This window comes from Phlebotomus papatasi, chromosome 2 (assembly GCF_024763615.1).
Source record: "Phlebotomus papatasi isolate M1 chromosome 2, Ppap_2.1, whole genome shotgun sequence".
NCBI classification, from domain to species: Eukaryota; Metazoa; Arthropoda; class Insecta; order Diptera; family Psychodidae; genus Phlebotomus; species Phlebotomus papatasi.
The window spans coordinates 74851425-74879395 of NC_077223.1; the positions used below are offsets into that span (position 1 = coordinate 74851425).

Consider the following 27971-nt stretch of genomic DNA (forward strand, 5'->3'; position numbering starts at 1 on the left):
ATGTCTTTTTAATCTTTTTTAAAACTTTTATTCTAATTCTACAAAAAAAGACTTATATTATATTTGCGAGACGTTGAACATATTCAAAAAATCCATCCGGATTACGAAGCGGACATCTGTCATATTGTCTCCCAATCATCCGGATAACGAAGCCGACACTGTAGTTACAACAGACAATCATAAATTCCTAATGCATAAAACAGTGAAGTACTCTCTGCAAAGGGAAAATTAAGAAGTTTTACGTGAATCCTACTTATAGCGTCACTGATAAAATGATTTCCGATCGATTTTTTGTTATTTATGGCTCCTGGACATCTTGAAAATCATGAAACTCATTAAATCAAAAACTACATCCTTTTCATTCTCAAACAAAAGCTCTGCAATTAAAAGAGCAAGTAACTACACAGTAATGCGTCGTTTGAAACAAATATAGACACAAAGCAAATGCAGATACAGTAGACTCTCTCTCATTCGGGCACATAGGGCAAAATTTCATCTAAATTATCGAGAGATTTGGGCATCAAAATCATTGTAAAATTCCACAAAAAGCGCTCAAATAAGGTAAAGTACCCTTTATTCGACCGGTTCCTCTATTCGACCGGTAGAGTTATTTATTCAATTTAATTATATTTGCTATAATATTTTGTGTATGATCTAAAATTAATAGGTCAATTATTCTTTAAATAATACGAATCAGTGACAAATTCATAGAAATTGATGAAATTTACCATCAAATATTCAAAAATTGACCCACCGGTCGAATAGAGGAACCCGGTCGAGTAAGGGTACTTTATCTTATAATGAATAAAGATAAAACAAGAGAAAATACAGCGAATTTGAACAAATTTGCTTTAAAATCAAACGTGAAAATTATCAACAAAATTTTGCGCCCGATTGAAAAAGAGCCGATTGAGAGAGAGTCTACGTATATAGCAGAGGTACTGATCCAATCGATAAAATGACTATATCTTTACGATGTAAATAAGAAATACCAAACATAACAGGAAGTGGTGGTAAATGCCTTCCTTAGAAAACTGCTGTCAATTGGTAATACCTCCCTCAGGAACTACTACTATTATTAGTTGTCCAGGATCCCACTTATTATGGGTGGAGCTTAAATGGTCTTGGCATTAAAATAAATCAAGTCACAGCTTTACATTATTTCTTTTCCCAGTAAATTTACGTTTCGATAGAGGCCAAGAAACCAGGGAAAATGGAAAAACTGTAATCCTGTTAACTTTTGAATTTTTTTTTTATTTTTTACGTCATTTTAAGGGGCGTGGCCTAATTTTTAATTTGTGTTGAATGCAAAAAAGGAAGGGAAGCCTCAAAGGTGGGAAAAGTTAAAATATGTATTTTGCAAAGTATTTTGTAATTCAAAAGCTCAGAGATATCATGTACGATTTTTCCTTATTAAAAATGCATGTGTTTTCTATTTGCAAAATTTAATAGATTTTTTTGGCTTTTCATTTATTCCTAAGTGGTTATTCATAAGCAAATAGAGTGGCTCGAGTTTCCGGTTCCTCGAAAAAATGTATGGGTTCCCTGAGTTCCCTGTGAGTTCCCTGAAAAAATGTGTGAGTTCCCCGGATTCCCTGAAAAAATACATAGGTTACCCGGGTTCCCTAAAAAAATACATGGGTTCCCCGTGAGTTCCCTAAAAAAAATGTAAGAGTTCCCCGGGTTCCCTGAAAAAATACATGGGTTCCCCGTGAGTTCCCTAAAAAAATGTAAGAGTTCCCCGGGTTCCTTGAAAAAACACATGGGTTCCCCGGGTTCCCTGAAAAAATGTATGGGTTCCCCAGGTTCCCCGTGAGTTTTCTGAAAAAATGTGTGAGTACCCCGAGTTCCCCGGGTTCTCTGAAAAAAATACATGGGTTCCCCGGATTCTCTTAAAAAAATACATGGGTTCCCCGTGAGTTCCCTAAAAAAATGTAAGAGTTCCCCGGGTTTCTTGAATAAATACATGGGTTCCCCGGGTTCCCTGAAAAAATGTATGGGTTCCCCGTGAGTTCTCTGAAAAAATGTGTGAGTACCCCGAGCTCTTCGTGAGCTCCCCGAGTTCCCCGGGTTCCCTGAAAAAATACATGGGTTCCCGGGTTCCCTAAAAAAAAATACATGGGTTCCCCGTGAGTTCCCTAAAAAAAATATAAGAGTTCCCTGGGTTCCCTGAAAAAATACATGGGTTCACCGGGTTCCCCGTGAGTTCCCTGAAAAAATGTGTGAGTACCCCAAATTCTTCGTGAGCTCCCCGAGTTCCCTGTGAGTTCCCCGGGTTCCCAGAAAAAATACATGGGTTCCTCGGGTTCCCTAAAAAAAACATATGGGTTCCCCGTGAGTTCCCTACAAAATATAAGAGTTCCCCGGGTTCCCTGAATAAATACATGGGTTCGCCGGGTTCCCTGAAAATAAGTATGGGTTCCCCGTGAGTTCTCTGAAAAAAATGTGTGAGTACCCCGAGTTCTTCGTGAGCTCCCCGAGTTCCCCGCGGGTTCCCTGAAAAAATGTGTGAGTTCCCCGGGTTCCCTGAAAAAATACATGGGTTCCCGGGTTCCCTAAAAAAAAATACATGGGTTCCCCGTGAGTTCCCTAAAAAAAATATAAGAGTTCCCTGGGTTCCCTGAAAAAATACATGGGTTCACCGGGTTCCCCGTGAGTTCCCTGAAAAAATGTGTGAGTACCCCAAATTCTTCGTGAGCTCCCCGAGTTCCCTGTGAGTTCCCCGGGTTCCCAGAAAAAATACATGGGTTCCTCGGGTTCCCTAAAAAAACATATGGGTTCCCCGTGAGTTCCCTACAAAATATAAGAGTTCCCCGGGTTCCCTGAATAAATACATGGGTTCGACGGGTTCCCTGAAAATAAGTATGGGTTCCCCGTGAGTTCTCTGAAAAAAATGTGTGAGTACCCCGAGTTCTTCGTGAGCTCCCCGAGTTTCCCGCGGGTTCCCTGAAAAAATGTGTGAGTTCCCCGGGTTCCCTGAAAAATACATGGGTTCCCCGGGTACCCTTAAAAAAATACATGGGTTCCCCGTGAGTTCCCTAAAAAAAATGTAAGAGTTCCCCGGGTTCCCTGTAAAAATACATGGGTTCACCGGGTTCCCCGTTAGTTCCCTGAAAAAATGTGTGAGTACCCCAAATTCTTCGTGAGCTCCCCGAGTTCCCCGGGTTCCTAGAAAAAAAATGGGTTCCCTCCCCGGGTTCCCTGAAAAAAATGTATGGGTTCCTCGGGTTCCCTTGTCAGATGGGCTCGAGTTCCCCGAAGTGAGTTACCCCTTGTTTATTCTCTGGTCCCATTTTTTCGATAAATTGACGTACTGCTTTTGGATACCGACTTCTGAAGTTTAGTTAGTGATTCAGTGAGAATATCAAACTGCCCCGCTGTCCTATATATTCACTAACTTCATACTAGTGAAAGATTTATATCGTCTCTAAAGTGGTTGTGGAATTCTTGTGGGGAGTATAATTTTTATAATAATCCTATTTATTTTTTGGCTATGTCGTCATGTGAAATTCATTAAAATCTTGGACACGATTGAGAGAAAGATGAAAATTTGCCGAGAAGAACTGCCAATTGCATAATGCCTAATTATTAAGCTCTATGACTAAATAAATTGATCTATTTTTTAGTGGTTTTCTTTGTGGGTTTATTGGTATCTTTTTGTGAGTTTATATTACCTAAAATTATCTATTAATTTAACTGTATATTTTCTGAAGCGAGAGAGTTAAAAAACAGTCTTGTCGATGAATTCATTGTAAAAGAAAACTAGTGATAAAAATGCATGTTAAAAACGTCCAAGAGGCAAAAATTTATGTCATTCTAGTGGAAGAGAAATTGTTGACAAATTATAGTAAACCAAAATTGAACTTTTGTTGTTTTATTCAAGGGATTTAATCCAAAATCAATCGAATCAATTTTTTCTGCACGAGTTTCTGCATCTGGGAAAGTGACCGTTTGGCGCCAGATTTGAATTTATCTGCAGGTGGGATTTTTTTGGTGGGAAAATCTTAGTTGAGAAAACCACCAAAATGGCGAAGAATCTGCAGTTATTCTCCATCCCTTTTGCGTGGTTGCACGGGAAAAGTTATTTTTAAGTGATTTATTTGTAAAATATTGTGTATTTGGTGAAAATTCCTGTTGATTGCCACTCGTGGAAGTAATGGAGCCATTTACGTGTTTCATGGCAAGTGAAAGAGTTTGTAAAATCAGTCAAAATCCAGTTAAATACCGCGTTTAGCTCCAAAGTTCCGCATAACCTCACATTTTTGCGGAATTTTGACATTTTCATCGTGATTTTTGGCCCCAAAAACACCCCTTTCCGCCCTCCAAATGAGCCCTTCATGTTCCATCGGGGTAATAATGCGTTGTGCTTTGCAGGAATTTCGATCGTACATCGATGAACTGTACTCGAATGACTACCAAAAGTGTCAGGAGGCGATGGTCTGCCTGAAGAATGCCGTGATCGGGAGCAACAAACAGAAGGCTTCGGTGGTGTCTCAGGGTATTGTGCCAAGGCTCATAGCACTCCTCACGGATGAAACTGTACCCCTGGCACTACGCTGTGATGCTGGCATTGTCATTGGTTAGTATTTCAAAAGCGGCATTTTCTTCTTTCCCGGCATATTATTTCCTGTCATTTCCGGAGGATTTTTTCCCCTTTGCAACAAAATATCCTCAGAGTCACATTAAGCACTGCCCAATCACATTTTCCTTGAGAAAAATTTAATTGTTTCCGCAAAAATTCATGATCTTTTTTGCAAAAATCTCAATGACCTTGAGAGTGTCACATTGCCGCAAATCAGCTCTTGGCGCCAAAATTCATGAGATTCCAATCTCCTTCTCAGGTTCTCTAGCAAAGGGAGCCAATGATCAGGTGCGTCAATTGATCCTGTATGGCACAATTCACGTCCTCCTGCAACTGATCATGAAGAAGAACAGCGAGAAGCAACTCGTTGAGATCTGCCTGAGAGCCCTTCGGTCCATCTACCAGTATCGTTATGCTCCGACAGATGTTCTTCACTCCAACAATGGGACACTCACCTATCTCATAGGTATTTCTTTAATATTTTATTTTTCTTTCCAAGTTCAGTTCTATAAATAGCGCATTTGGTATTCAAGAAATTGGCAAAAAAGAACCAGGAATTCCCTGTTAATGACCTACCACACTTAAGCTTCCTATCTCACGATATTTAAATACAATTACTTATTTTAATTAATTTCCTCTAACAATTCATGTAATTAATTTTTTTTTACTTTTTTTATTAAACCTTTAATTTGGGTTTTATATTTATTCAGTCTCTGATTTTATTTTAAATTTTATTTAATATTTTTATTTATATTTTTTATTGCACTATTTAACATGTAATTTAAAGAAATATATTTAAAAAAATGATACGTATTGCCAAGGGGCAAGTCATCCAGCGAAATTAATGTCTTTCCTGTTTCTAGAAACGCGGATAAAACAGGTGTTTTTTTTATCTATTCTGTGTATATCTTGATGAAAATTGCGATCTTCCATTTTAACCATTTTTTCGATTTTTGATAATGATTCAATATTCATAAAATTATTCTGCTTCTTTTGAAACGTATCTAGGGGAAAGGCTCATAATTTTGGACAGTTCCTAATTTGGACACTAAAAATAAATTGATTAAAATTATGGATTTTTATTCCAATATTTGATGAATAATGGATTATATCTAAATATTTGTTCTTTTTGGAAGATTTTTTTTAACACTAAATACATTAAATTTTGAATATGATTTGAGTTAAAATTGCTTTGTTGAAAATTCAATGTGAGCAATTGCTTACGAGAAATATGACAGAACTTCATGTTTACTTCAGTCTTATTTAGCTGTGTTGAACTACTAAAAATCTTTCCTCGCTGTTTTTCAATGATATTAAATATTCATTGAATATTGTGTTGATTCACATTAATGGTGATTTGTACATTAGACCTGAAGTGACATTTGCCTTGTGAATTGCATTTTTCGTGTAAAAAATGGGAAATTTTCTACAAGGTTCACCAGTTAGTCCTTATTTTGGACAGGTGTTAGCTTTTGTGGTGACTACGTTGATAAATGCCTGGAGAAACAAATGAGCATCATCTATACCAGAGGCGTGCAAGAACCGTTGAAACCGAATAAACGTCAAATGAAACATGCACGTCAATGGTCAAAACGTTACTAGAACAAACTTATTTTGACGTTTATTCGGTTTCAACGGTTATTGCACTCCTCTGATCTATACGAATGAGATGTAGCGAGAAAAGCCTTAAAAGGCTTCCGGAAAGGCTAGGGAATGAGCGAATCCGCTAGTACTTGGATTACCGAAGTCAACTCACTTTAATAAATGATATATAGCAAATTTCTGAATTTCTTGTGACATTCTACGGTTCCCTTACATGAACAGGAAGAGGACTTGGTAAGATAGGTTTTGAGGGCCTCAGTGGATCAGTGGATAGAGCAGTGGCTCTGTGACTGTGAGGTCGAGGGTTCGGGACTAGGCAGCTGCAGATTTTTCAGCTGCTGTAATAGTCTCGAATTCGTCCAGTGAATGAATGGAAAAGTAATGTCAATACATTGACAATGAACCGCCTAAAAAGAGAGGTTGGTATAGGAAATAAGTTTCGACATGCAGAGTTCAGTCGAATACAAATACTCATTCACTGCCCAGATCCACAAACCAAAGTTGGTTTACCGTGATATAAAGCGGTACTGTGTGTATCAGAACGCACACAGAGCACTGTGATATGGAGCAGGTTTACTCGCCTTGGGGGTTAAGATAGAACAGGAGAATGGGGAGTGCATAATGGGCCCAAATAAGTGGCCTGGGTGCAGCGGTTCCGCAAGGAATATAACCGACCCATAGACAAATCTTAATCTTAATCTTAAGATAGGTTTTTGGAAATGGAGCACAATGGGCTTCCTATTGAGGCGGATTAGTTGTCCAAATTAATAACCAAGTTGTCCAAAATAAGACTCAAATTCCCCTCTACATATCAATTCATTTTTAAACGTCCTAAAACTAAGTTTAGTAAAAAAAGGCGATAAATAGCTTGCCAAGTTTCTAAACAACCCTTCTAAAAAGCGAGTAACAAAAGTAATCAATTTAGTACTGAAAATATCGCACTTCAAACTTGGAGCATTGATGCTTATAAGCAGACTGTCCAAAATTATGAGCTTTTACCCTATGTGAGTTTCTAGAAACGTTTTCGCGTTTTTAGAAACGTTTCCGCTTTTAAAGAAGCATTTTTGCGGTAGACACAATCCTGTGTTTCTAAAAACGTTCCAAAATTTCTAGAAACGTTTTTGCCTTTTAGATACGTTCCTACGTTTCTAGGTAAGGTAAAGTGCCCTCAATTTATTTATATTTGCCTATAATATTTTGCGTACGATCTAACATTAATAGGTCAATTATTCCATGAATAATACGAACCAGTGACAAATTCAAAGAAATTTACGAAATTGACCATCAAACTTTCAAAAATTGACCCTCCGGTCGAATTGAGGAACTTTACCTTACGCTACTGCATTTCTAACTTTTTTTTGAGTTTTAGACTCGTTCCTGAGTTTCTAGAAACGTTCCTGTTTTTTCTTTAATTGTACCTACATTTGTGAAGACTTTGCTATTTTTAGAAACGTTCCTGCGTTTCTAGAAGCAGCTTCGAGACTTCAGAAACGTTTCTATTTTTCTAAATACATTTGTGTGTTTCTAAAAACGTTTCTGCATTTCTAAAAACTTTTCTGTATCTCGTTAGGACTTAGAATCGTCATGTCTGATCCTAACACAGACAACATCTCATTGGGAATATTTATCCATTATTAGAAACTTTTTCGTATTTTTAGGAACGTTTCTGGAAGCGTTACTGCATTTTGAAGATTTTTTTGAGTTTTTGGATTTTTTTTTTAACTCTTTCGTCTCTTTTGGGACTCTAGTACCCAAAGAAGCATATGAATATTCTGTGAAAAACAATATTTTTAAATTATTCAGAACTGATAAACATCCGATTCTTGTGGATGATTACATACTATAAGGATGTCCAATTGTGAGATATTTTTTGTAGGACCTCAATTAATTCCTGAGCTTAGATATTTTTGATTAAAAAATTGTGAAATTGGCTTGCAGCATATGCTGCGGTCCGGAAAGAGTTAATGTATTGGGCTGGGCACTCAATGGATCAAGTGATAGAGGACTCTCTATGATGCAAGTGTCCCGGATTGAAATCCACTTTAGGTTACCAAAAATTTTTCTGGCGTTAAAGATGTTCGGATTGCATCCAGTGAGCTTCACTGCCCATGGGACTGACAATCTCATCCCGTTTAAGAAAAAATAATAATGCGTGTCTAGAAATTCGATTGCAGAAGACCTAGTTCCTTCATGGAATGTTGTGACAGCATTATTATTATCATTACTAGCATGTTTCTTCATTTGTAGCAGGGGCCTCTCGACATTTCATTTTTCCATTCGTTTTTGCATAGAGGCACTGAAGACTATTGGCAAGTTCTTTCCTAAAGAGAATTGAGTTATTAGTCTGATATATTTCGAAATTGTGCATTAAAAGCTATCTAAAAATACATATTTCATAATGTTCGCCAAAATAATACAAGAACTATGAGCAAATTTGTTTAAGTCGCGGTGCAATGTCTGCAAAATTTTTACAAGGAAAAGTGAAAAATAGCTTCACTTTTTATTAGGCTTGATGGGGCCTTGCTTGTAGCAGCATTTGCATGTCTCTAAAACGCTCATTAACTAATTTATTTATGAAGTCATGTTGCTGTTGTAAAGTGTAAAATTAAAAGTAAAATATGAGCTGCTTGGATGTATTTTTGAAAAAATGTTTCGACGTCTTTCGAAATATTTGCTTATTTTTAAAATAGTTTCTATAATTTTGGGCTCTGATAATGCCAAGTGACGTTCGGTCCCTGAAATTAAATATAATGAATAGCAGAAGATAAAGTTTCAAGTTTTTTAATAAATTAAAGGAAACTTTTTTTCTAGTTTTTGTAATTCTGTATCGTTTCATCATAATCATCATCATTTTCAACCGATTTTCCCTATTGGGGTCACGGGCCCATGATATCCAAATTAACAGCCCACTCTTGTCGATGCTCTGCCACTTCAGGAAGATGTTCGGGTTCGATCCCAAGGCGTTCCAAGGCAAGATAATGAATTTGATTCAGCCACCTGGTCCTAGGTCTGCCTCGAGCTCGACGTCTCCTCACAATGGTTTGCATAGCTTTTCTGGAGAATCTTGTAAAGTTTCATTTCTTCTAATTTCCGCATTTCCAGAAACAACAACGCAATTTTACAAAATGTTTCTACGTTTCTAGCAATCGTTCTTTATTTCATCATTTGCATCGTTCATTGTAGTAACAATATTTAATACAACAACCGCAACAATGAAACGTTCTGATATAAAAATAATGCATATACGCTAACGGCCAATGCAATCGACGATTTCTGAAAAAGTTTCTACGTTTTTAAAAATATTTCCACCATTCTAGACACTTTTATAAATTTAAAGGGTTTGCGTTTCCATAATGAGTTGCCCCTCGCTTAGTGCAGAATATTTTTAGAAATAATTATGTAACATGATCATTTGGCGTTATTTAATGACAAGCAAATGAGTAATGAATTCGTTATTCTAATTTGTTTTACTAGCCTTTATGAGTTTTTATGTTTACCATACAAAAACTTTTATTTATTTTGGTCTTTGAAAAATCTTCTTTTTATTTATACTCACCTTTCAGGACAAGTAAAGAATTCATAATAGAGCGTAACAAAAACTTCGATTTTTGTGTTTTCAAAAATAAATAATAAATAAAAACTTTATAAGGTTTAACATTGCGGCGTTGAAGTGTTTCATTTTTTCTACCATTCGGGAAACCTTTCAATGACCCAATAACTTTTGATTCATGCATGGAAATTATAAAATTAATATACTTACAGTTATGAGAAAAGATAACTTATTGTTAATGTTCTTAGCCTTAATACTGAATATAAAATCAGACACTCAGTTTAGTAAATTTATTCAATTAACGCTCCGTGAAATATTTTTTTTTTATCTTTGTGCTTCAATTTTAACAACTGTTTTATTTTTTTGGTTCGAAAGCAGATTTAGCATCGCCCAATAGTTCCATCGAGTGCCAATCGTGTATAGCTAACATCCTGGTGCCCATTTGTCACTCCTACATTGAGCAGATGCTTCTGTGCCAGGCTGGAGCTATTCCTCTCTTGGCACGCCTCATCACTTCCAACCACCTGGTGTTGCAGACGCCGGCACTCAAGTGTCTGGCATCGATGTGCTTTACCAATCGGGCGGTGTCTGACATCGTGTGCGCCACTAGTCATGACGACGAGATGATCCCCGACATTCTTACGCGATTGACGTCACGTTCTCGGCCCGTGGAGGTGCAACTGACAGCTGCAAGGTGCCTCACGTACCTCCATCGGTCGGGATCTCTCAATTCCAACGACAGTCGGATCGAATTCAAGACATTGCCTTGTCTGGCCAGGCTCTGCACTGAGGAGTTCGATGAGGACACGAGAGCCACGGCAGCAGAGACACTGGCGTACTTGGCAGAGGTGAGTCCCTTTTAAATAACCTTCCCCTAAAAAACGCGAAGGATCTTCAGTAGATAGATTTAGTTTTTATAACTTACGGAACCATTCCCCTTAACCCAGATTTTATTTAAAAAGAAAAATGCAGGCTAACTTATTTTTTAGCTATACTATTTCCTGCTTAATTTTTCTTTAACAAATTTCATTCATCATACGCGTAAACAAGAGGTTGCACTGAAGAAAATAAAATAAATTAAGCCAAGACACATACCAGATAGCTGTACTAAATTCAATAAAATTTATTCATTTCGTTACGTTATTGCATCTATTTTTATTTGTTACAAAATTAAATAAGTTTCGAATAGATAGATGTAAAAAATAAAAAAATAAATAATAAATATATTGCATTTGACTATATTAAATAGTATGTGTCTCGGCTAATCGTGAAAATTTTAACTTTTGACCTTAATCAAAAACGATTTTGACGATTTTTCCAATGTTATTAAAGTTTATCAACGAAATGTGAACCTCAGAATTTCCAAAATACTAAAAAATGGGGCTGAATTGGTTTTTCGATGCTCTGAAGACAAGCGCCTAGCAAGTTGGCCTTTTTATATGGAGCTATTTGAAGTCAATTCCTAAATTGATCTCGGACTCAGCTCACAGTGCTCCAAGGAAAAAATTTATTTAAACAAAAATTTAGTATATTTATCCCTCCATACGGAAAGGTGTCTTATAATACGGAAAAACTTCTCACTTTTTAAATATTTAGCATAACGATGACGAGTGCAGAAAAATTCCCATACGCATTTGTATGTGAAAGTAAGAAATTGGCTTCAACTTTGAAGCCACTCGCCAGGGACTAGTCTGAAGACACTGCTTAACCCTTTAATGATGAGACAGTTTTCGCGAACCGAAAATCAGCAATAAAAATGAAAGCGATATACAAAATCAGTTAAAAGTCTTTCCGTGCTATCACACTAGGATTTTTTCAATTTGTAAATTCAATTTAAGTTTCAGATGAATTCCTGTGTGCTATTTTACATTACAAATCATTTGAATTGATAGATTTTCGCTTATTTATTGATATACACTAATAATTGGCCCACCAAAACATGTTTAAACATGCTAAAATAGCATAAATGTGGTTGCTCAATCAAATTTGAATTTAGCAAATTACAATGTTAAAATTGCTCATTAATTTCAATTTTATTGCAGTTAAACAAGTAGCCTTTTGAACCAAATTATTCTTATTAAATTTATTTAGTCGGAATTAATTATTATTTGTGGCCAAAAAATAAGTACAGTAGTGATTAGTGATAAACTTGTGCGCGAGTGAAGCTTCAGCATCGGGAGTAATTTGCTGAGTTCCTCCAAAGCAATTCGTAGGAAATTGTTGTGTCAAGAAATTGCAGTTGGGAGTCTCTTTATGAGCCCCCTAGGCTACAACCCTTTCTTCTGGCTTTGGGGATTCTTTTGCATAACAGATAAGGGACTTTTTAAGTACTATTACACATTTTCCGGAGTCATTCACAATCGAAAATCTCGCGACACTATTTAACCCATTCCTTACCATGGTATTATACATCATACGCAAATTGAGTGATTTTAGATGATTTATTTCTGGGAAATTTTTAACAGAATTGCTGTCGGGAATGGATTTTTAGTAACTTTAGTCCTTCAATTACTTGGAAAAAATAGCCCGACAGAGATGGGAATTCATTTTCTTGTTCTTTTCTCGCTTCGCGTGCAGTCGTGTAAAAATTTTGCTCAAAATGGCGAACGGAAAATGCGACATCCCATCGAATTTGTTAAAATTGGCCTCTTTCCTCTTTTCTGATTTGAATTCTAATTGCCAATTTGGGTTCTAGGATAGTTGCTCTATCTAAAGCAATAGAGTTTGTAATGAATTAATGCACAGAATTTAAATTCAGTGACCGTTAAGACGTGTGTTTGACAGGGGCTCCCCGCGCCCCCTTAATAGGTAAATTTTTTTTCTTTTCAAAAAATTCATCTATTAACCTGTAGGAAACTAATCCCAAAATATGAACATTCTATCTCAAGTATTTCTGGTACATTGACTGAATGGGTTAAAATTGAGCAGATTTCTTGCAAAATGTGTCCTGGCTGTGAAAATGTTTAAGTAAATTCTAGAAATATTATAATGCTCAATTGGCTCAATTGAATTAAAAATTAATTTGTGAAAATCCTAGTGTGATAGCACCGTTACATATATCCTTACTTAGAAAATCCAACAGAGTATGATTAGGTGTATTTTTTACATCTATGAGCGATAGGAACAAAACTAGCCCAAAAATTTAAGTAATTTTTCTGAAATAAGTATAATTCCACGCCATAAACCTTAAGGAAACTCAACAAAAAGTGAAATGTCGAAAAAATTCATGCGTCAACATGATTAACATGATCAACATGACATGTTTTACGCTATTTGAAAGTTTCAAAGTTATTTTTTTGCACAAAAATGAATGATAGATCTTGCTTTCGCTTGTTTTTAGCCTGGAAAACAAATTTTGAAACTTTCAAATAGAGTAAAACACGTAATGTTGATCAAACTGTTAAAAGCATTTTTGCAATAATTTTTAGTTTTCATGCGACGATAACCCAAGGTCACTAATCCGATTTTGGGACAAAAGCATCAGGACATAACCACACTAAACAGAAAGCATCATTTTACAATCAAATATCGGTGGAAAAGTCCCTTTTTCCACTGAAAAGCAACACTGTTAGAGGCAAAAATCTCTTTTGGCCTCTAACAACAGAAGATTTTTGGCCCTTGGAGTACATTAAGAGGCATGCATGGCGGATATATTGATGATATTGACAAATTTGATAATTATCTGATAGAACCTAGTCATTTTTCTTCGTTTCTAAGATCCATCGCCACCAAAACTTTAATTTTTCCTTTATTTTTGTTCGTTAAACATTTCCCCACGATATTTCGGCAAAAATTAATGCAAAACTTTAAAAAATGGAACTTGATTTATTAATTATATTTAAAAATGAAATTATTAAAAGATATTAACCTAAATTTGGTCAAAAATAAATACCCTAGCGCTCAATTTATTGTGTGGAATTATACTTATTTCCAGCCTAAAAAATAAAATTTTATTATATATATTTCTAAAAAATACTTAGAATAAAAAATCAAAATTGTAGAAGCAATAAAACCCGCCATAAACAATAAAGACTCTGCTTTGGTAAAATTCCCACTCTTTTCAAGACAATAGTCTCCTTCCCAGGACCAGAACCTCTGAGGGTGGTGAAGACGACTGTCAAGCGAGTATCTTATAGGACTATTAGTAACGAATAGGCATGCAAGTAGAGAAAGGGAGAACTCTTTCTCTTCTTGGCGGACCGTCGTGCAGTGCAGACGTGTTTAGGGATAGCTCCTCGCGTACAGTCTGGGGCCCACCCCAGTTTATTTGTTCGCAAGCCGGTCCACTCCCCATTTAAATAAAGTATTTATCCGCATTGCCCCCACAAAATGTAGATATTTTATATTGGCATGAGAGGACGTTATGGTCTATGTATGAGTTTTTTCGACATTTCACTTTTTGTTGAGTTTCCTTAAGGTTTATGGCGTGGAATTTTACTTATTTCCACCACTGTATTAAAACGAATTAACACAATATTCAATGAATATTTAACAATATCACTCAAAAAACATGAGAAAAAATTGTTAGTAGTTCAACACAGCTAAATAAGAGTGAAGTAAACACGAAGTTCTGTCATATTTCTCGTAAGCAATTGCTCACACTGAATTTTCAACAAAGCAATTTTAACTCAAATCATATTAAAAATTTAACGAATTTAGTGTTAAAATCTTCCAAAAAGAACAAATATTTAGATAGAATTCATTATTCATCAAATATTGGAATAAAAATCCATAATTTTAATCAATTTATTTTTAGTGTCCAAATTTAGAAACTGTCCAAAATTATGAGCCTTTCCCATAGATACGTTTCAAAAGAAGCAGAATAATTTTATGAATATTGAATCATTATCAAAAATCGAAAAAATGGTTAAAATGGAAGATCGCAATTTTCATCACGATATACACAGAATAGATAAAAAAAACACCTGTTTTATCCGTGTTTCTAGAAACAGGAAAGACATTAATTTCGCTGGATGAGTTGCCCCTTGGCAATACGTATCATTTTTTTTAAATACATTTCTTTAAATTACATGTTAAATAGTGCAATAAAAAATATAAATAAAAATATTAAATAAAATTTAAAATAAAATCAGAGACGGAATAAATATAAAACCCAAATTTATTTTTAGTGTCCAATTTTACCCTCAAAGTGTTCAAATTTAGAAACTGTCCACTATTTAATTCTATCCGTGGCTAATTATGCCCCGGTCTTCCCTATCTATTTTTTTTGACAAAATATTTGCTTTGGAACAGATCGACTCGGATCTTCAAAGATTGGCAGCTATTAGCAATCATCTGATAAATTCCCTGAACTCCCTGCTGCAGTGTACATCAGCACTGCCACGGCAAGGGGCTTTTCGGTGTTTTGCTTCCCTGGGAGCTAATGACGAAGATATCCGAAAGAGGATTATCGAAATGGATGGATTGATGGAGGAAGTTCTGGCTGGATTGGGTGATCACTGTCCGGAAGTGCGTCTGGCGGCTGTTCGATGTTTGCATTCACTCTCACGATCAGTTCAGCAACTGCGGACAACATTTCAGGATCATTCGGTGTGGCGTCCGTTGATGGCTCTGCTGACGGGGCAGCCGACAAATGAGCTACTTACCGTGGTCACATCAACCATTTGCAATCTTTTACTCGAATTTTCACCAGCAAAGGAACCTATGTTAGAATCTGGAGCTGTGGAGATGCTGTGTGAACTGACGAGGAATCAGGATCCAGCATTGAGGCTCAATGGCAGCTGGGCACTCATGAATATGGCTTTCCAGGCGGAGCAGCATGTCAAGACGAAGATAATTAATACCTTGGGAACAGATAGGATTTTTCAATTGCTAGCCGATTCGGACACGCGGGTGATCATGAAAACACTGGGACTTCTGAGGAATTTGCTCAGTAACACCCTTCATATTGACAGCATAATGTCTGAGCACTCAGAAAAGGTGATGCAGGCGGTGAATCTGGTGCTAGATTCGCAGCATCCGAGTGATGTGAAGGAGCAGGCATTGTGTATCATTGGGAATATTGGGGCTGGGGCTCAGGCTACGGACTATGTGATGGAGGATGAAAATACGCTGAGGAAATTGGGGGAGTTTCTCATAAACAAAGATGTGAAGTTGCAGGCGGGGGCGAGGTTTGCAATTGGAAATCTTTTACGGAAGAATGACATCACAGCTCCTGCCAGACGCAATAGACTGAAGGAATTGGGAATACTCAATCGATTGGAGGAATCAAGGCGGCAGGAGCTCTTCGGAACGCATGTCTACGATGAGTAAGTACAATTATTTATTTCTTATTTCTTTATTTTTCAGGAAAAAAAACAAATTATAAATTCGTCGACTTTTTTTTAAATTAATTTAAATTTGCGAAATGAAGTGAATTGTATACAGATATAAAGGAAGTCCAGGAAGTGTCTTCCTTTACTGAGGAAAATTTTGGGAAATAAAATTAAAGTGAAGGGTAGTGAAATGCTGATTAATGAAGATAATATTTTTAAAGGTGTATCAAATATCTTAAACTGTTTGTCCTCTATTGAAATATGTATTTGAATCAATCGTACATTTTTATATTTTAAATTAAAATCGCTTTGATAATCTCCAAAGCGTCCAAGCTTTGCAAAATATTCGTACTTAACTCTTTCGTCTCTTTTGGGACTCTGAGTACCAAAGCAGCATATGAATGTTCTGTGAAAAACAAAGTTTTTTAATGGCTGCGTCTTTTTGGTCAGTAAAAAATAAAATGTGGTCAGTAGAAAATCAAATGTTGTCAGTTAAAAATACAATATGGTGAGTAATAAATAAAATATGGTCAGTAAAAAATTAAATATGGTCAGTAAAAAAACTTAAAAAATCGGAAAAAATTAAATTTGGTCAGTAAAAAATAAAATGTGGTCGGTGAAAAGTCAAATTTGATCAGTAAAAAATCAAATTTGGTCAGTAAAAAATTAAATTTGGTCAGTAAAAAATTAAATTTGGTCAGTAAAAAATCAAATACGGTCAGTAAATAAATAAAGAATCTGTCCAGTTAAAAATCAAATTTTATCATCGTATATTTTGGTCAGTAAAAAATCAAATTCGGTCAGTAAAAAAAAAAATTTGGTCAGTATAAAAAAAAAATTGGTCAGTAAGAAATCAAATTCGGTCAGAGAAAAGTCAAACTTGGTCGGTAAAAAGTTAAATTTGGTCAGTAAAAAATCAAATTTGGTCAGTGAAAAATAAAAATTGATCAATAAAAAATGAAATTTGATCGGTAATTTTCTGTGCTTCGGGAAGTTATCTGTATCGCCTGTTGAGGCAAAGGGAAATTTTCAAGAAAGCTATCAGTAGCACCTATTTAATTTTTGTACAAAATTTATGAAAGACGAAAATATGAAATACGAAATGGTAAAATACGAAATGTACTAAAATACTAAGTTTCCGCAATACTTTTTATCCGGATAAGCAAAGTTTTAACTTCTATTGATTTCCTTTTAGTTTTTTATTGGCTAAATTATTATTCACTGATCATATTTAATTTTCCACTGATTATATTTCACATTTTACTGATTTATGGCTCCGGTACACCTTTTAGATCAGGAAAATTTCTTGTAATCGAAATTCACATATCTTTCTTTCTCAAACGTTTTGAATATGTCTGTCCCATTCTTTCGGGCTCTTCTTCTTCATTTAAACATCAGATCAATTTAAATTTAGTTCAATATAATTTTGAGCGCGAAAGAATGACATAGACATATTCAAAACGTGTGAGAAAGAAAGTGATTCGAATTTTGACTTCATGATTTTTTTTTAGTCTAAAAGGTGTGCCGGACCCATTAAAAAAAATTTACTGAACAAATTTGACTTTTCTCCGACCGAATTTGATTTTTTACTGACCAAATTTTTATTTTATACTGACCAAATTTTATTTATTACTGATCAAATTTTATTTATTTCTGACCAAATTTGACTTTTTACCGACTAAATTTGATTTTTTACTGACAAAATTTTATTTTTTACTGACCAAATTTGATTTTTTACTGATCAAATTTGACTTTTTACCGACTAAATTTATTTTTTTACTAATTTTTTTAAAAGTTTTTTACTAACCATATTTAATTGTTTACTGACAATATTTTATTTTTTACTGACTGAATTTAATTTTTTACTGACCATATTTTATTTTTTACTGACCAAAAAGATTTTGCCTTTTTTAATTATTCAGAACTGATAAAAATCCTATTCTTGTGTATGATTACAAGAATTGACGAAACGTTTACGTAAGCTACCTCCAATATGTATCCGAAAATGAAATAAAATAATCCTTTAATGATGCCAAAGCAGATTTATGGATAGGTCCCCCGAAGGTCCCAAGTCGCTATCTCTAAACATTTGTCCTCCAGACATGCTAACAGTCGCATAGACTGACAAACAGTGTGGCAGCATTTTTCAGAGAAATCGTTTGAAGCGTCTGCTGAGAAAAGTGATCTCCGAGAATCTCTCTCTTCGGATGTTCATGCATTCGAATAATGTGAATTTTCTTTTAGTTTTTCTAGGAGATTTATGGCCTCTGTACACTAGAGAAATTTATGTTAATATTGATGAGCTTTTCCTGCACAAGCGTAGGGAATTTGCTTCAATATGACATACACAAATTTCTGTAGTGTGTACAGTGTAGAGGCTATTACACATATAGGGAGTTCCGCTTTGAATGAATTTCTCGGGACCGAAAAAAAGCCCGCGAATTAACTCCAGTGACACAGTAAAATTGCATATCTGTGGGCTAATTTTTGAAACTGACGCGCTTTCGAGAGAAATTTTTGGTGCCAATTTTTCAGACTATTTTCAGCGCCAACGAATCGAGATTACACTCCAGGGGATTTACAGGGACCGAAAAAAACGCGCAAAATGGCATTATGTATCGATAAAATTTGCATATCCGCAGGGGCTTTCTTTTGAATAAATCGGCCGTAGAACGAATTTCGCGCGGAGTAAAAGCAGTCCGAACAAAAAGATTCAACTGTTTAATAATAGAACTGCATTAACAAACAGTACTTTTTGGCAAGAGTTCTTCAATAAATGGTTAGAATATTAAAAAAAAAACCTTAATAAAAGAAATTAAAGTTTTATTCTGAACATTCTGAAAAAGTAGCAAAATGTTTTCAAATTTCCCGCGTCGCAACTTTGTATACATTCAGGCGTATTTCAAAATGAGTTCATAAATTGACTCACAAAGGTAGGCAAACTTGCATAATTGCATATGCATAATTCCGTCAGGTGCATAATCCCGAAGGACTTAATGCCGGGACTGAGTGTAAATGTATTTCAAATTCACCGTGTCAAAAAATTACATACATTTAGGGACATTTCACAAATTATTTTATAAATGAGCTCCCAATAATAGGCAATTGATATCAAATTATTTCAGCCCGTTTTCTATCAACCCGGAACTTCTTGTAATTATCACATAATTATCAATAATTGATAATTATTTTATATGTAATTATTGCGAATAATGTGAAATTCACATTATTCAAAGGCATGAACGTTCGAAGGGAGGGTACTTTCCCTTATACTGCTGATTTCGAGCAGTAAAAGGTCCAAAAAGTGATGCAGTCTAATAACTTTTAGAAGATATATTATATTATACATAATTTGTACTATAACTAACTTGAACATAATTTGAAAAAAATGTGTTTTAGCAATATTTCGACTCCAAAAGCAGCTAAAAAGCCTAGACCTAGAGGAAGAGAATAATCCAAATCTCGTTCACTGAGAGAAATCCGAAAAAGTTAAAATAACATTCTGGAAATGTTAATTTTTCCCTGCATTATTGATCCAAAATCGGTGTAAATATCACCCTTTTTAGGTGTATTAGGGGTTAAATTTACCCTTTTTCATGTTAATTTTACCTTTAAAAAGGTGTAAAATTAACATTAAAAAATGTTGATATATTTTTACACCTAAAAAGTGTTAAACTTATGAGGAAAAAAAGTTAATCGCACCCTCTTTTTTTTCTCAGTGTTATAATATTCCCTTCCTCTGCTGAGAACTTTCTGGGGAATTCTTCCACTCTGTTTTGGACTCCTCTCTAACCGTTTTTCATAGTGGTATATTTTAGAATTATTTAAATTTTCTTTCACACAAATATTGACTGTTGCTATTGCAATTAGCATCAAACCAGGCCCAAGTATTGCGGATCTGAAGGCAATTCCCTGAATTAGAGGGTTTTCTAAGGGACCAATACGTTTTGGTAATCTCCTGACCATTTCCTATCCAACGCCATTTCTCGTCACCTTCGTAATTGTATCCGCCAATCCAGAAAGCATCTACAGTCATATGCCTTGCGATAACTATAGCGTCACTTAGAGTCTCTATTGACGGAAGAGTCATCTGATAACTTGCACATTTTTCAAAAGCTTCCACCCAAGTAAGCTAAAATGTGTCCACCAAAAAAAGTTCTTCGTGAGTTGTTGTGTATTTTTTCTTAATTAAATCTCTTACTTTGTTTTTGCTTATGAGGATAACTCTATCTTCCAAATAGTGAAAAATCCCTTCATTTGATTCAAATTTAAAGTGTTGACACCAAATTAAAGGAAAAATTGTAAAAATGATGATTAATTTAGCAATCATTCTGAATGTCTAACTTCTAAACGCTTCGATAAATGCTCAAATACTGCTATAAAAACATGATTTGATAGTTATAAACAGCCCTAACACTGGTGATAAGCTTCAAATATAATATTTATAATATAATGTTCATAGTTTGAGTAGTCTAAGAAATTCTTATCTAAAGAAGAAGATGGGGCAGGTTCAGGCACGTATGACTTGAAATTTAAAAATTCAGAGAAAATCGCGGAACTTTGTTTTGAATATTGAGATCGTAAGGTGACTCAAAAAGCCTGGAACAAGTAAAACAAGAAAACATTTTTTAACCAGAATTCGCTTTTATGTTTCAACTAATCCTGTCTGAAATTCATCCTTTGGAAGCTCTCCAAAACAAGTCTCAATTTCACCATGGTGTCACATATAAGATTAATTATGATTAATATGCTCTGAGCTGCGAGAATGGTAAAAAAAGATGGCAGTGTTTTATCTTGTTTCTCTTTCGTGTATCCCCACTTCGTACAAAGTTACAGTAGACGCTCTCTTAATCGGGCATATGTGGCAAAATGTCACCCAAATTATCGATAGATTTGGGCGTCAAAGTCATTGTAAGTTCCACAAAAAGCGCTCAAATATAAGGAATCATGATAAAACAAGGGGAACTAGGGGAAAGTGCCCATGCTTGATACTGTAAAATGATGTCCAAGGTTTGTGATTTTTTTCTGATTAACACACAAACCGAAGCGATTCTTCCACTATGACAAAAAAATGTCTCACTTATTAGGTTCATAATCCCACCTCAAATAGTTCCTGGAAATCCTTAGATTTGTCTCAAGAAGAAAATGGAAATTCAGTGGCGATTTTTATACAAGTTGGGTCCAGGGCCTTCCTGTATAATAATTGATTCGACAATTTGGAGATCCATTTTCACTATAAAAATGTCACCGGATACAAAAATTGCACATCAATATTTAGACGGAACTCTAATCTATCTGCTTAAATCGTTTGTACGACTGGTTATTAGTTTTAAAATCACTTTTATGTAATTTTTCTAAGCCATGTTTTTATGACATTAGGGCACTGGCGAAAACAATTTTTTCACTTTGAGTCCATGAAAATGTCACACTGCAACCTTAAAATTCAGGCAACAGCAGGGTTGAAGGTTATGTCAATTGTCGATAAAATTGGAGGATTAAAATGTGTGTAATTATGAAAGAATGACATCTAATGATAGAGTTGCCACAATTAAATTATCATTCATGGACCCTTCTTAAAATATAGGATGGACACAGGTAGAATTTATGAATTTGTCACCTCCCACAAAAACAGTGTCCCGAAGTAAAAATATTTTTACATAAATATTAATACTGATGAACTCTCTATGTGCCTATGATAGTAGTTTTACTGAACAGCAACATTAATTAAGAAAAAAACTTATGAAATATCGTGTATCAATATTACAGTTTTGGACCTATTTTTGATTTTTGCTTCCTGAAACTAGGAAAAAAGAGCTAGGATCTTAATTTTTTTAGGAAATGTGAGGCTTAGGACCAGCTATTAAAATATATTGCTATGAGTCATAATTATTGATTAACATAGAAAATAAGCGCTATTATTAAGCTTGGATCGTATCAAGCATGGGCACTTTCCCCTACAACGAATTTAAAGAAATTTGCTTCATAATTAAACGTGAAAATTGTCAACAAATTGTTGAAAAAGATCCGATTGAGCGAGAGTCTACTGTAGTAGGCATGAAACCTTTCGAAAACTGACCGAATCACAGTTGGCATGCATGGAAAATTGCTCGAATTGCCTGTAATATACTGAGACCGTCGCCCTCTTTTGACGTTCACGAGTGTTTGGTTAAAATAAATTTAATCTGTCTGAACTGCACCAGCCTTCCCCTACTTTACATTTATACTCCAGATTTGAGCAAATTTCTTTCTTTATTACTTCGCTTATTAAAAATATCAATTCTGAGAAAAAACAACTCGATAATGAAAGCGTTTATTTAATTAAAGAAACAAAAAAATTTCCAATTAAACATTAGTCATTTCTCTTATGAAACTTCTTATATCTGGATGAGCGACATTGGCATAAACTCCAGGAGATGTTGGATCACCGCATCCCAATCCACCGCTTACAATACCCACCAAATGGTTTCTGAAATCCGTCTAAAGAGTACAAAAGGAATTTTAATGTCAATTCAAATTGTGAGAAAAAATTCAAGAAACTTGCCATTGGTCCACCGTTGTCCAGAACACATACATCTCTTCCACTTTGGCCGGCACAGATCATACTGAAAAGAATTGTTATACAATAAATACAACTATAGTTACATTTTAACTCAAAAGCCCTATGAATGAAAACCTATAGCGATTAAAAAATATTATAAGTTTCCATATAAAATTTTTTCGGTGTTTGTCAATTTATATTAGATTACTTTGGATGCCAGAAAACACAATGGTTTAAAATTGCATATAAAGTCTATCAAAAACAAGTGACATAAAATATAATATACATTCTAATGAAATTTAAAAAAGGTAAAAATGAACTTTCTGCTATTTTGTTCGTTCATTTTCAACCGAAAGTTGATTTTTAAAACAACTAGAATAAAATGGGGTAATTTTGAATAGATTCTAAATTTATATTTCGACATTTACTTACTAACTCTTTTAAATCTTTAAAGAGAAAAAGAAATCCACGGTAAAGTATTCTTAAACGTAAGGCAAGTGGTCTTTATGGTCTTTCTTCTATTTTTTTTTTTGCTCATCTGAAACAATGAGGAAATCTCAAAGTTCAACTTATGTCGTTCAGATCACCAATTGTCGTAACTTTTTAATCAGCTATATCAGTAATTCTTTTAACAATCTGCAAAAGTATACGGGCTACGCAAAAATTGCGATTTCAGTGACGAATAGGTTACGATAATTGCTGATCGAAATGACAGTATGGACTTTGTTCAAAATTATCCCACTTTATCCTACCGTTTGAAGTTTTTGGGGCCAGATCTAAGACAAGGTGAGAGCCTCAAGTGGGTCAGTGAATAGAGTAGTGGCTCTATGACTGTGAGGTCTCGGGCTCAAAGCTGAGTAGCAGCAGAAAAAGATTTCTGATGCCATATCGGCTTCGAATGAATTCGTCCAGTGAATGAATGAATAGTAATGCCAATGGTGCATATTGGCAAAAAAAGTGAATCGCCTAAACCTAAACAATAGAGACTGGTACGAAAAGGAGTTTCGACATGAAAGTGATAGGGGAAAGTACTCTCCCTTCGAACGTTCATGCTTTTGAGTAATATGATGTCATAATAATATCATGTTACACATGATTATCACATAATTATCAATAATTGATAATAAGCTAACTAATATTTGATAGAAATATGTAGGGGAAAGTACTCCCCCGCCGAACGTTTATGCCTTCGAATAATGTGAATTTTAGTTTTCCTAGACACTTACACATTTCTATTAAATATTAGATGGCTTATCATCAATTATTAATAATTCCATGATAATTTAGTATAAATCTCTTACGAAAAACAAAAGAAATTCACATTATTCGAAGGCATGAACGCTCGAAGGGAGAGTACTTTCCCCTACTTCAGTCGATACAAATATTCACTGTTACTGATCCCAAACGCACACCGCGATGGGTTGCTGTGATATAGTAGCGGCACTGGTTGCCCACATGATATGGAGGGTCTACCCGTATCGGGGGATTTCGGTAAGCCGTAATGGAGAACTGACCCCTGGCAAAATCTTATCTTTATATCTTAAGACAAGGTGGCTAGATCAAATTCATAAACTTAGGAACATTTCGGAATCGACTAGGAATACTTTTTGGGAGGCTTTAGAAGTCCTAAGCACATAGGCCTATTAGGGACAGGCGGTTGAAAATGAAGTACGAAGGAATCGTAAAATATTACATACTTGAAAATGAAACAAGAAATTTAGAAAAAATGTAGTAACAATCAAATAATTAAGCGTTACTAAAAGTTTGGTATCTGCAACTTTGAAGCTTTTTAATTAGAAAATTGGGATATTTCTGTGACCTTTAGGATTTATCAAGACGAGATACGAGAAATCGTAGGTTGGATCAGCAACTACGCAATCTGCATTTCTTTTATATCTGCATTTAATGTATTGGACATACTTACGACTTAAGCCGAGAGACGGCTCAATGTACTTATAATCGAAACAATGATTAGACTACATTTCCATTAATTTCCCACTAAGCCGTCTCTCGGCTTAAGCCGTTAATCTGTCTAAGAAGGCATAAGGTCTCGAATAGACTCAGCCTGATCTTCGAGAATATTTAGCTTGTAAAACTTGGTAGTAAAGAATTAGGTAAAGAAATTTATGCAAAGAACCTCTAATTGATCCTAAACTCTCAATTATTGATAGTTTTTATTGTCAAATTTTACAGTCTAAATATTCTTGAGTATCAGGCTGAGTCTATTTGGACGCTAAGGGCCTTGACAGACCTGAGGATTAGCCGAGAGACGGCTTAGCACAATTCATTATATTAGAAATAATGGTCAAACTACATTTCCGACATTTTCCACTAAGTCGTCTCTCGGCTTAAGTCGTAAGTGTGTCTAGGGCATAAGATAATCTGGATAGATAGTCTAGGTGCTGATTCAATTCACGAATTACCGAGCAATTTTCACAGATACTGGGCAAAATCAGGAAAATTTCAAGATTTTGGTATTCTGAAAATAAAAAAAATCCAGATCAAGATGTCAAATCTGTCAAATGTCTTGGAATCTCGAAATGATACAAACGGTGTGAATTTCAAAATTTAGCATTCTGTGCCCAATATTCAGAGTTTCAAAACTTCAAATTTCTTAATTTCTTGAACTAATTAGAAGAACCGTTATACGGTCTACTGAACCAGGGTTTCTGCCGTTTACCTGGGGAGACCGGCAGTGGTAAGTCGGCGGCAGACGCAACCTAAGCACATTTTTGGGAAATAAATAAATGAAAAAAACTTCTCACTCAGAGAAGCTTTTAATTTTTAACAATTTAAACAATTTAAGAGTTACATACAAAATTAACTCTTAATTGTAAAAGAATTGTTGAACAGACTTCTGTTCGTTTGGTACGTTAATCTCAAGAATTTTTGTGTTTGTTCACAGAGAGGCCACAATCAGAACTATTGATTCCCCAACTCCACAAATTTCACCCAAATAGAGACAGGAAAAATTTCTGCTTTCGCAAATGCTTGAACGGGAGGCTTTCACTATCTAAGTGCTCTATCAGTTGAGCTATGGGGGCACTGGCTCTGATTGTCTTTGCCACTGATCCCAACTAACTGAAACCTTAATTGTAAAGCCACTGGGCTTTAAAGTAGGGATTCTAAGGACTCATGGCTTAAGTATCGCGAAACATCAGCTCACCTCACGAGCCGAGGCTCTCAACTCAACAGCCTGAGCCATACTGACTGTCTCTCTACCGATCGTATATGCAATTGTACATTTTAATTTGGAAAGGGAAAAGGAAAATTATGAAAAATTCACTCAACCTTAATGGAGACCGCTTTTATGTTATCCGGTATGTGTCTTGGCTTAACGTTTTCTTAAATTTTTTGAAGGTTTAGCGTGCCTTATGCCTAAGAATTTGTGGCTGTTTGAACAAAATAAAGAATATAAATACCTTTCTGTAATATTTCCTGGATATATGATATTGCAATCGTCGCGAGAGATAATGGGAATGTCGACAAATTGGAGGACTTCTGCGGGATATCCTCCATATTCTGTGGCTCCCCAGCCACTGATAAACACCCTAGATCCTGTTGGGGGTTCAATTTGTCCTACGGGAACTGGTCTGATTCCCGGACCAGCCATAATTCCTGCGGTTTCGCAGACAGCCACGTCAAATTCATAAGTATAATCTTGGGTGAAATTTGGATGAGTAATGTGGCGAGTTATGTCATGAAGTTGACCACCAGTTTCTCTGAAGCGACTTCCCACGCGGATGCGGATCTGTTGGGAGAAATTTGGTCAGATTCTAGATTTTTTGGGGATTTTAAGCGGGTAAGGAGGGAAAGGGATAAGTCTTACCGCGTCCGGAGTGAGAAAGTAGACACAATGAGCAGCTGTGAGGAACCAATGATCAGATATGACAGCACCAGCACAAACAAAGGCATATTCAACGTACTCTATGCCACCGATCCAGGGAAATTGTCCTGCTTGAGCATCTTCTCCGCCAACAATGAATGTCTCGGCGGAAAATGCTTTTCCAGTGAGAAAGATGAAGAATAGGGCTAAAACGATTTGTTTCATGGTTGATGACTGACTGAATTTTTGATTGACTGGAAGGCACTCTGGCCTCAGATTACTTTCAATCTTTGAATCGATATCGATTGCGGGAGGCTTTAGATTTCTTCATTTGTGTCGTAATTTTATGACAATAATTTACAATTGAGAAGCTTACGAGATTCTGATGCGAGTAAAATACCGTTCATTGATAAAAAAAAAGAAGCTAGTTTTGCGGTATCTCAATAGAAAAAAAACCTTGATAAACACTAAAAAATCTGTCTTCATCTCATTTCAGGATCACTTCCCTGATCCGGGAATTTGACTACATGACGTGATGCGGCAATTGGTGGCCGCCACTTGGGAGTTTCTACGTTGATAAGGCAAACAATCAATCGAAATCATCTTCCTGCAAGTATCATTTTTTACTTCAATTGTTTATTATTGTAAACATATTTTTAATTTTTTTTATTATCTAGTCATGCACACACACAAATCTTTCATTATTTTTTTCGCATTTTTATCTTTCATCTTCCAATTTAATATTGTCTCAGTTTATCAGAATCACAATCATCCATCAAAAAAAAAAATCATAATCTATCACGCATTAAATTCTTGTTAAAGGACAAAAAAAAATCTTGAAATGTTCAAATGAATCGACAAATTTTGGAATTAGAATGAAAAGAGACTATTTCAAAATTTCGAAAAAAAAATTATTGTTATTTAAACGGGAAACTCCCATTATTTTGTGACTGTTTTCTTTATTAGAGTTTATTATTACAAAAGTAACACAAAAAGAGTTATTTTTTGCTTCTTTCCAAAAAAAAAGTACACATCCAACCTTTACACACAATTTCTTTTTCCTGAATTTTTGCATGAAAACTTTTTATAAAGAGTTTTGTCTCCCTCAAAAACAGATTTATATAATAAATATTTGCAAGGTGACACCAATAAAAAAAAATAGAAACCCATGATGAGAATAAAAATGACAAGAAAAAACAAATAATTTCAGTGAATAATTAAGAAACAAGTGAAAAATATTTAGCAGTTTAATAATCTTACATAGAATTTTACAGTAATATGGAATTAATGCCAATTTTAAAACACTCTTGATCAATTTAAAAAAATAAATGAGAACATCATGCAAAAATAAAATATAATCCATAATAAAAAAAGCATGTAAAAAAAAATAAACCGGCTTCTCAAGCTATTTCTATGTAAACTCAGCAAAAATCAATTTTTCTCTTTGCAATTTTAACAGAAAAAAAAGAAAATGGTAAAAAGAATAGCAAGTTGTTATATTTATTGTAGGTTTTGTCAAACAGATGTAATTTCTTGGCAGAGTAGTATTGTGTATAACATTTTAGAAAGAATAACCACAGAAGAATATTGTGCAAGAA

At 35.0% G+C, this 27971-nt stretch overlaps 2 protein-coding genes across 3 annotated transcripts; one reads left to right on the forward strand and one right to left on the reverse strand.

The window, feature by feature from the left end:
* The first annotated feature begins 802 nt into the window (after positions 1-802).
* On the forward strand, positions 803-27532 carry LOC129804321 (armadillo repeat-containing protein 8-like). Of its 2 annotated transcripts, none has more exons than XM_055851510.1 (6): positions 803-4180; positions 4375-4579; positions 4842-5048; positions 10110-10582; positions 14988-16003; positions 26870-27532. In XM_055851510.1, the coding sequence occupies exons 1-6, from the start codon at positions 4157-4159 to the stop codon at positions 26907-26909; spliced, it is 1965 nt and encodes a 654-aa protein (XP_055707485.1). In that variant the 5' UTR covers positions 803-4156; the 3' UTR covers positions 26910-27532. The 2 variants fall into 2 exon arrangements, with proteins under 2 accessions (XP_055707485.1, XP_055707486.1); XM_055851511.1 differs by having other exon boundaries at positions 4027-4180; positions 10113-10582.
* Positions 22367-26935, reverse strand: LOC129804362 (trypsin-like). Its single transcript, XM_055851613.1, has 3 exons — positions 26377-26935; positions 25970-26298; positions 22367-22611 (listed from the first exon to the last, which is right to left on the reverse strand). Exons 1-3 carry the CDS (start codon positions 26596-26598, stop codon positions 22431-22433), a joined length of 732 nt encoding a protein of 243 aa, XP_055707588.1. The 5' UTR covers positions 26599-26935; the 3' UTR covers positions 22367-22430.
* Positions 27533-27971: the final 439 nt, after the last annotated feature.

Bases quoted from the DNA above. Each gene is read 5' to 3' on its own strand.
- LOC129804362 (XM_055851613.1), bottom strand. From the start codon at position 26,598: ATGAAACAAATCGTTTTAGCCCTATTCTTCATCTTTCTCACTGGAAAA. The intron at 26,299-26,376 runs GTAAGACTTATC...TTCTCCCAACAG, and splicing joins ACTTTCTCACTCCGGACGCG to ATCCGCATCCGCGTGGGAAG. The intron at 22,612-25,969 runs GTATTTATATTC...AATTCTTTTCAG, and splicing joins CCAGGAAATATTACAGAAAG to TATGATCTGTGCCGGCCAAA.
- LOC129804321 (XM_055851510.1), top strand. From the start codon at position 4,157: ATGGAGCCATTTACGTGTTTCATG. The intron at 4,580-4,841 runs GTTAGTATTTCA...TCTCCTTCTCAG, and splicing joins TGATGCTGGCATTGTCATTG to GTTCTCTAGCAAAGGGAGCC. The intron at 10,583-14,987 runs GTGAGTCCCTTT...GCTTTGGAACAG, and splicing joins CACTGGCGTACTTGGCAGAG to ATCGACTCGGATCTTCAAAG.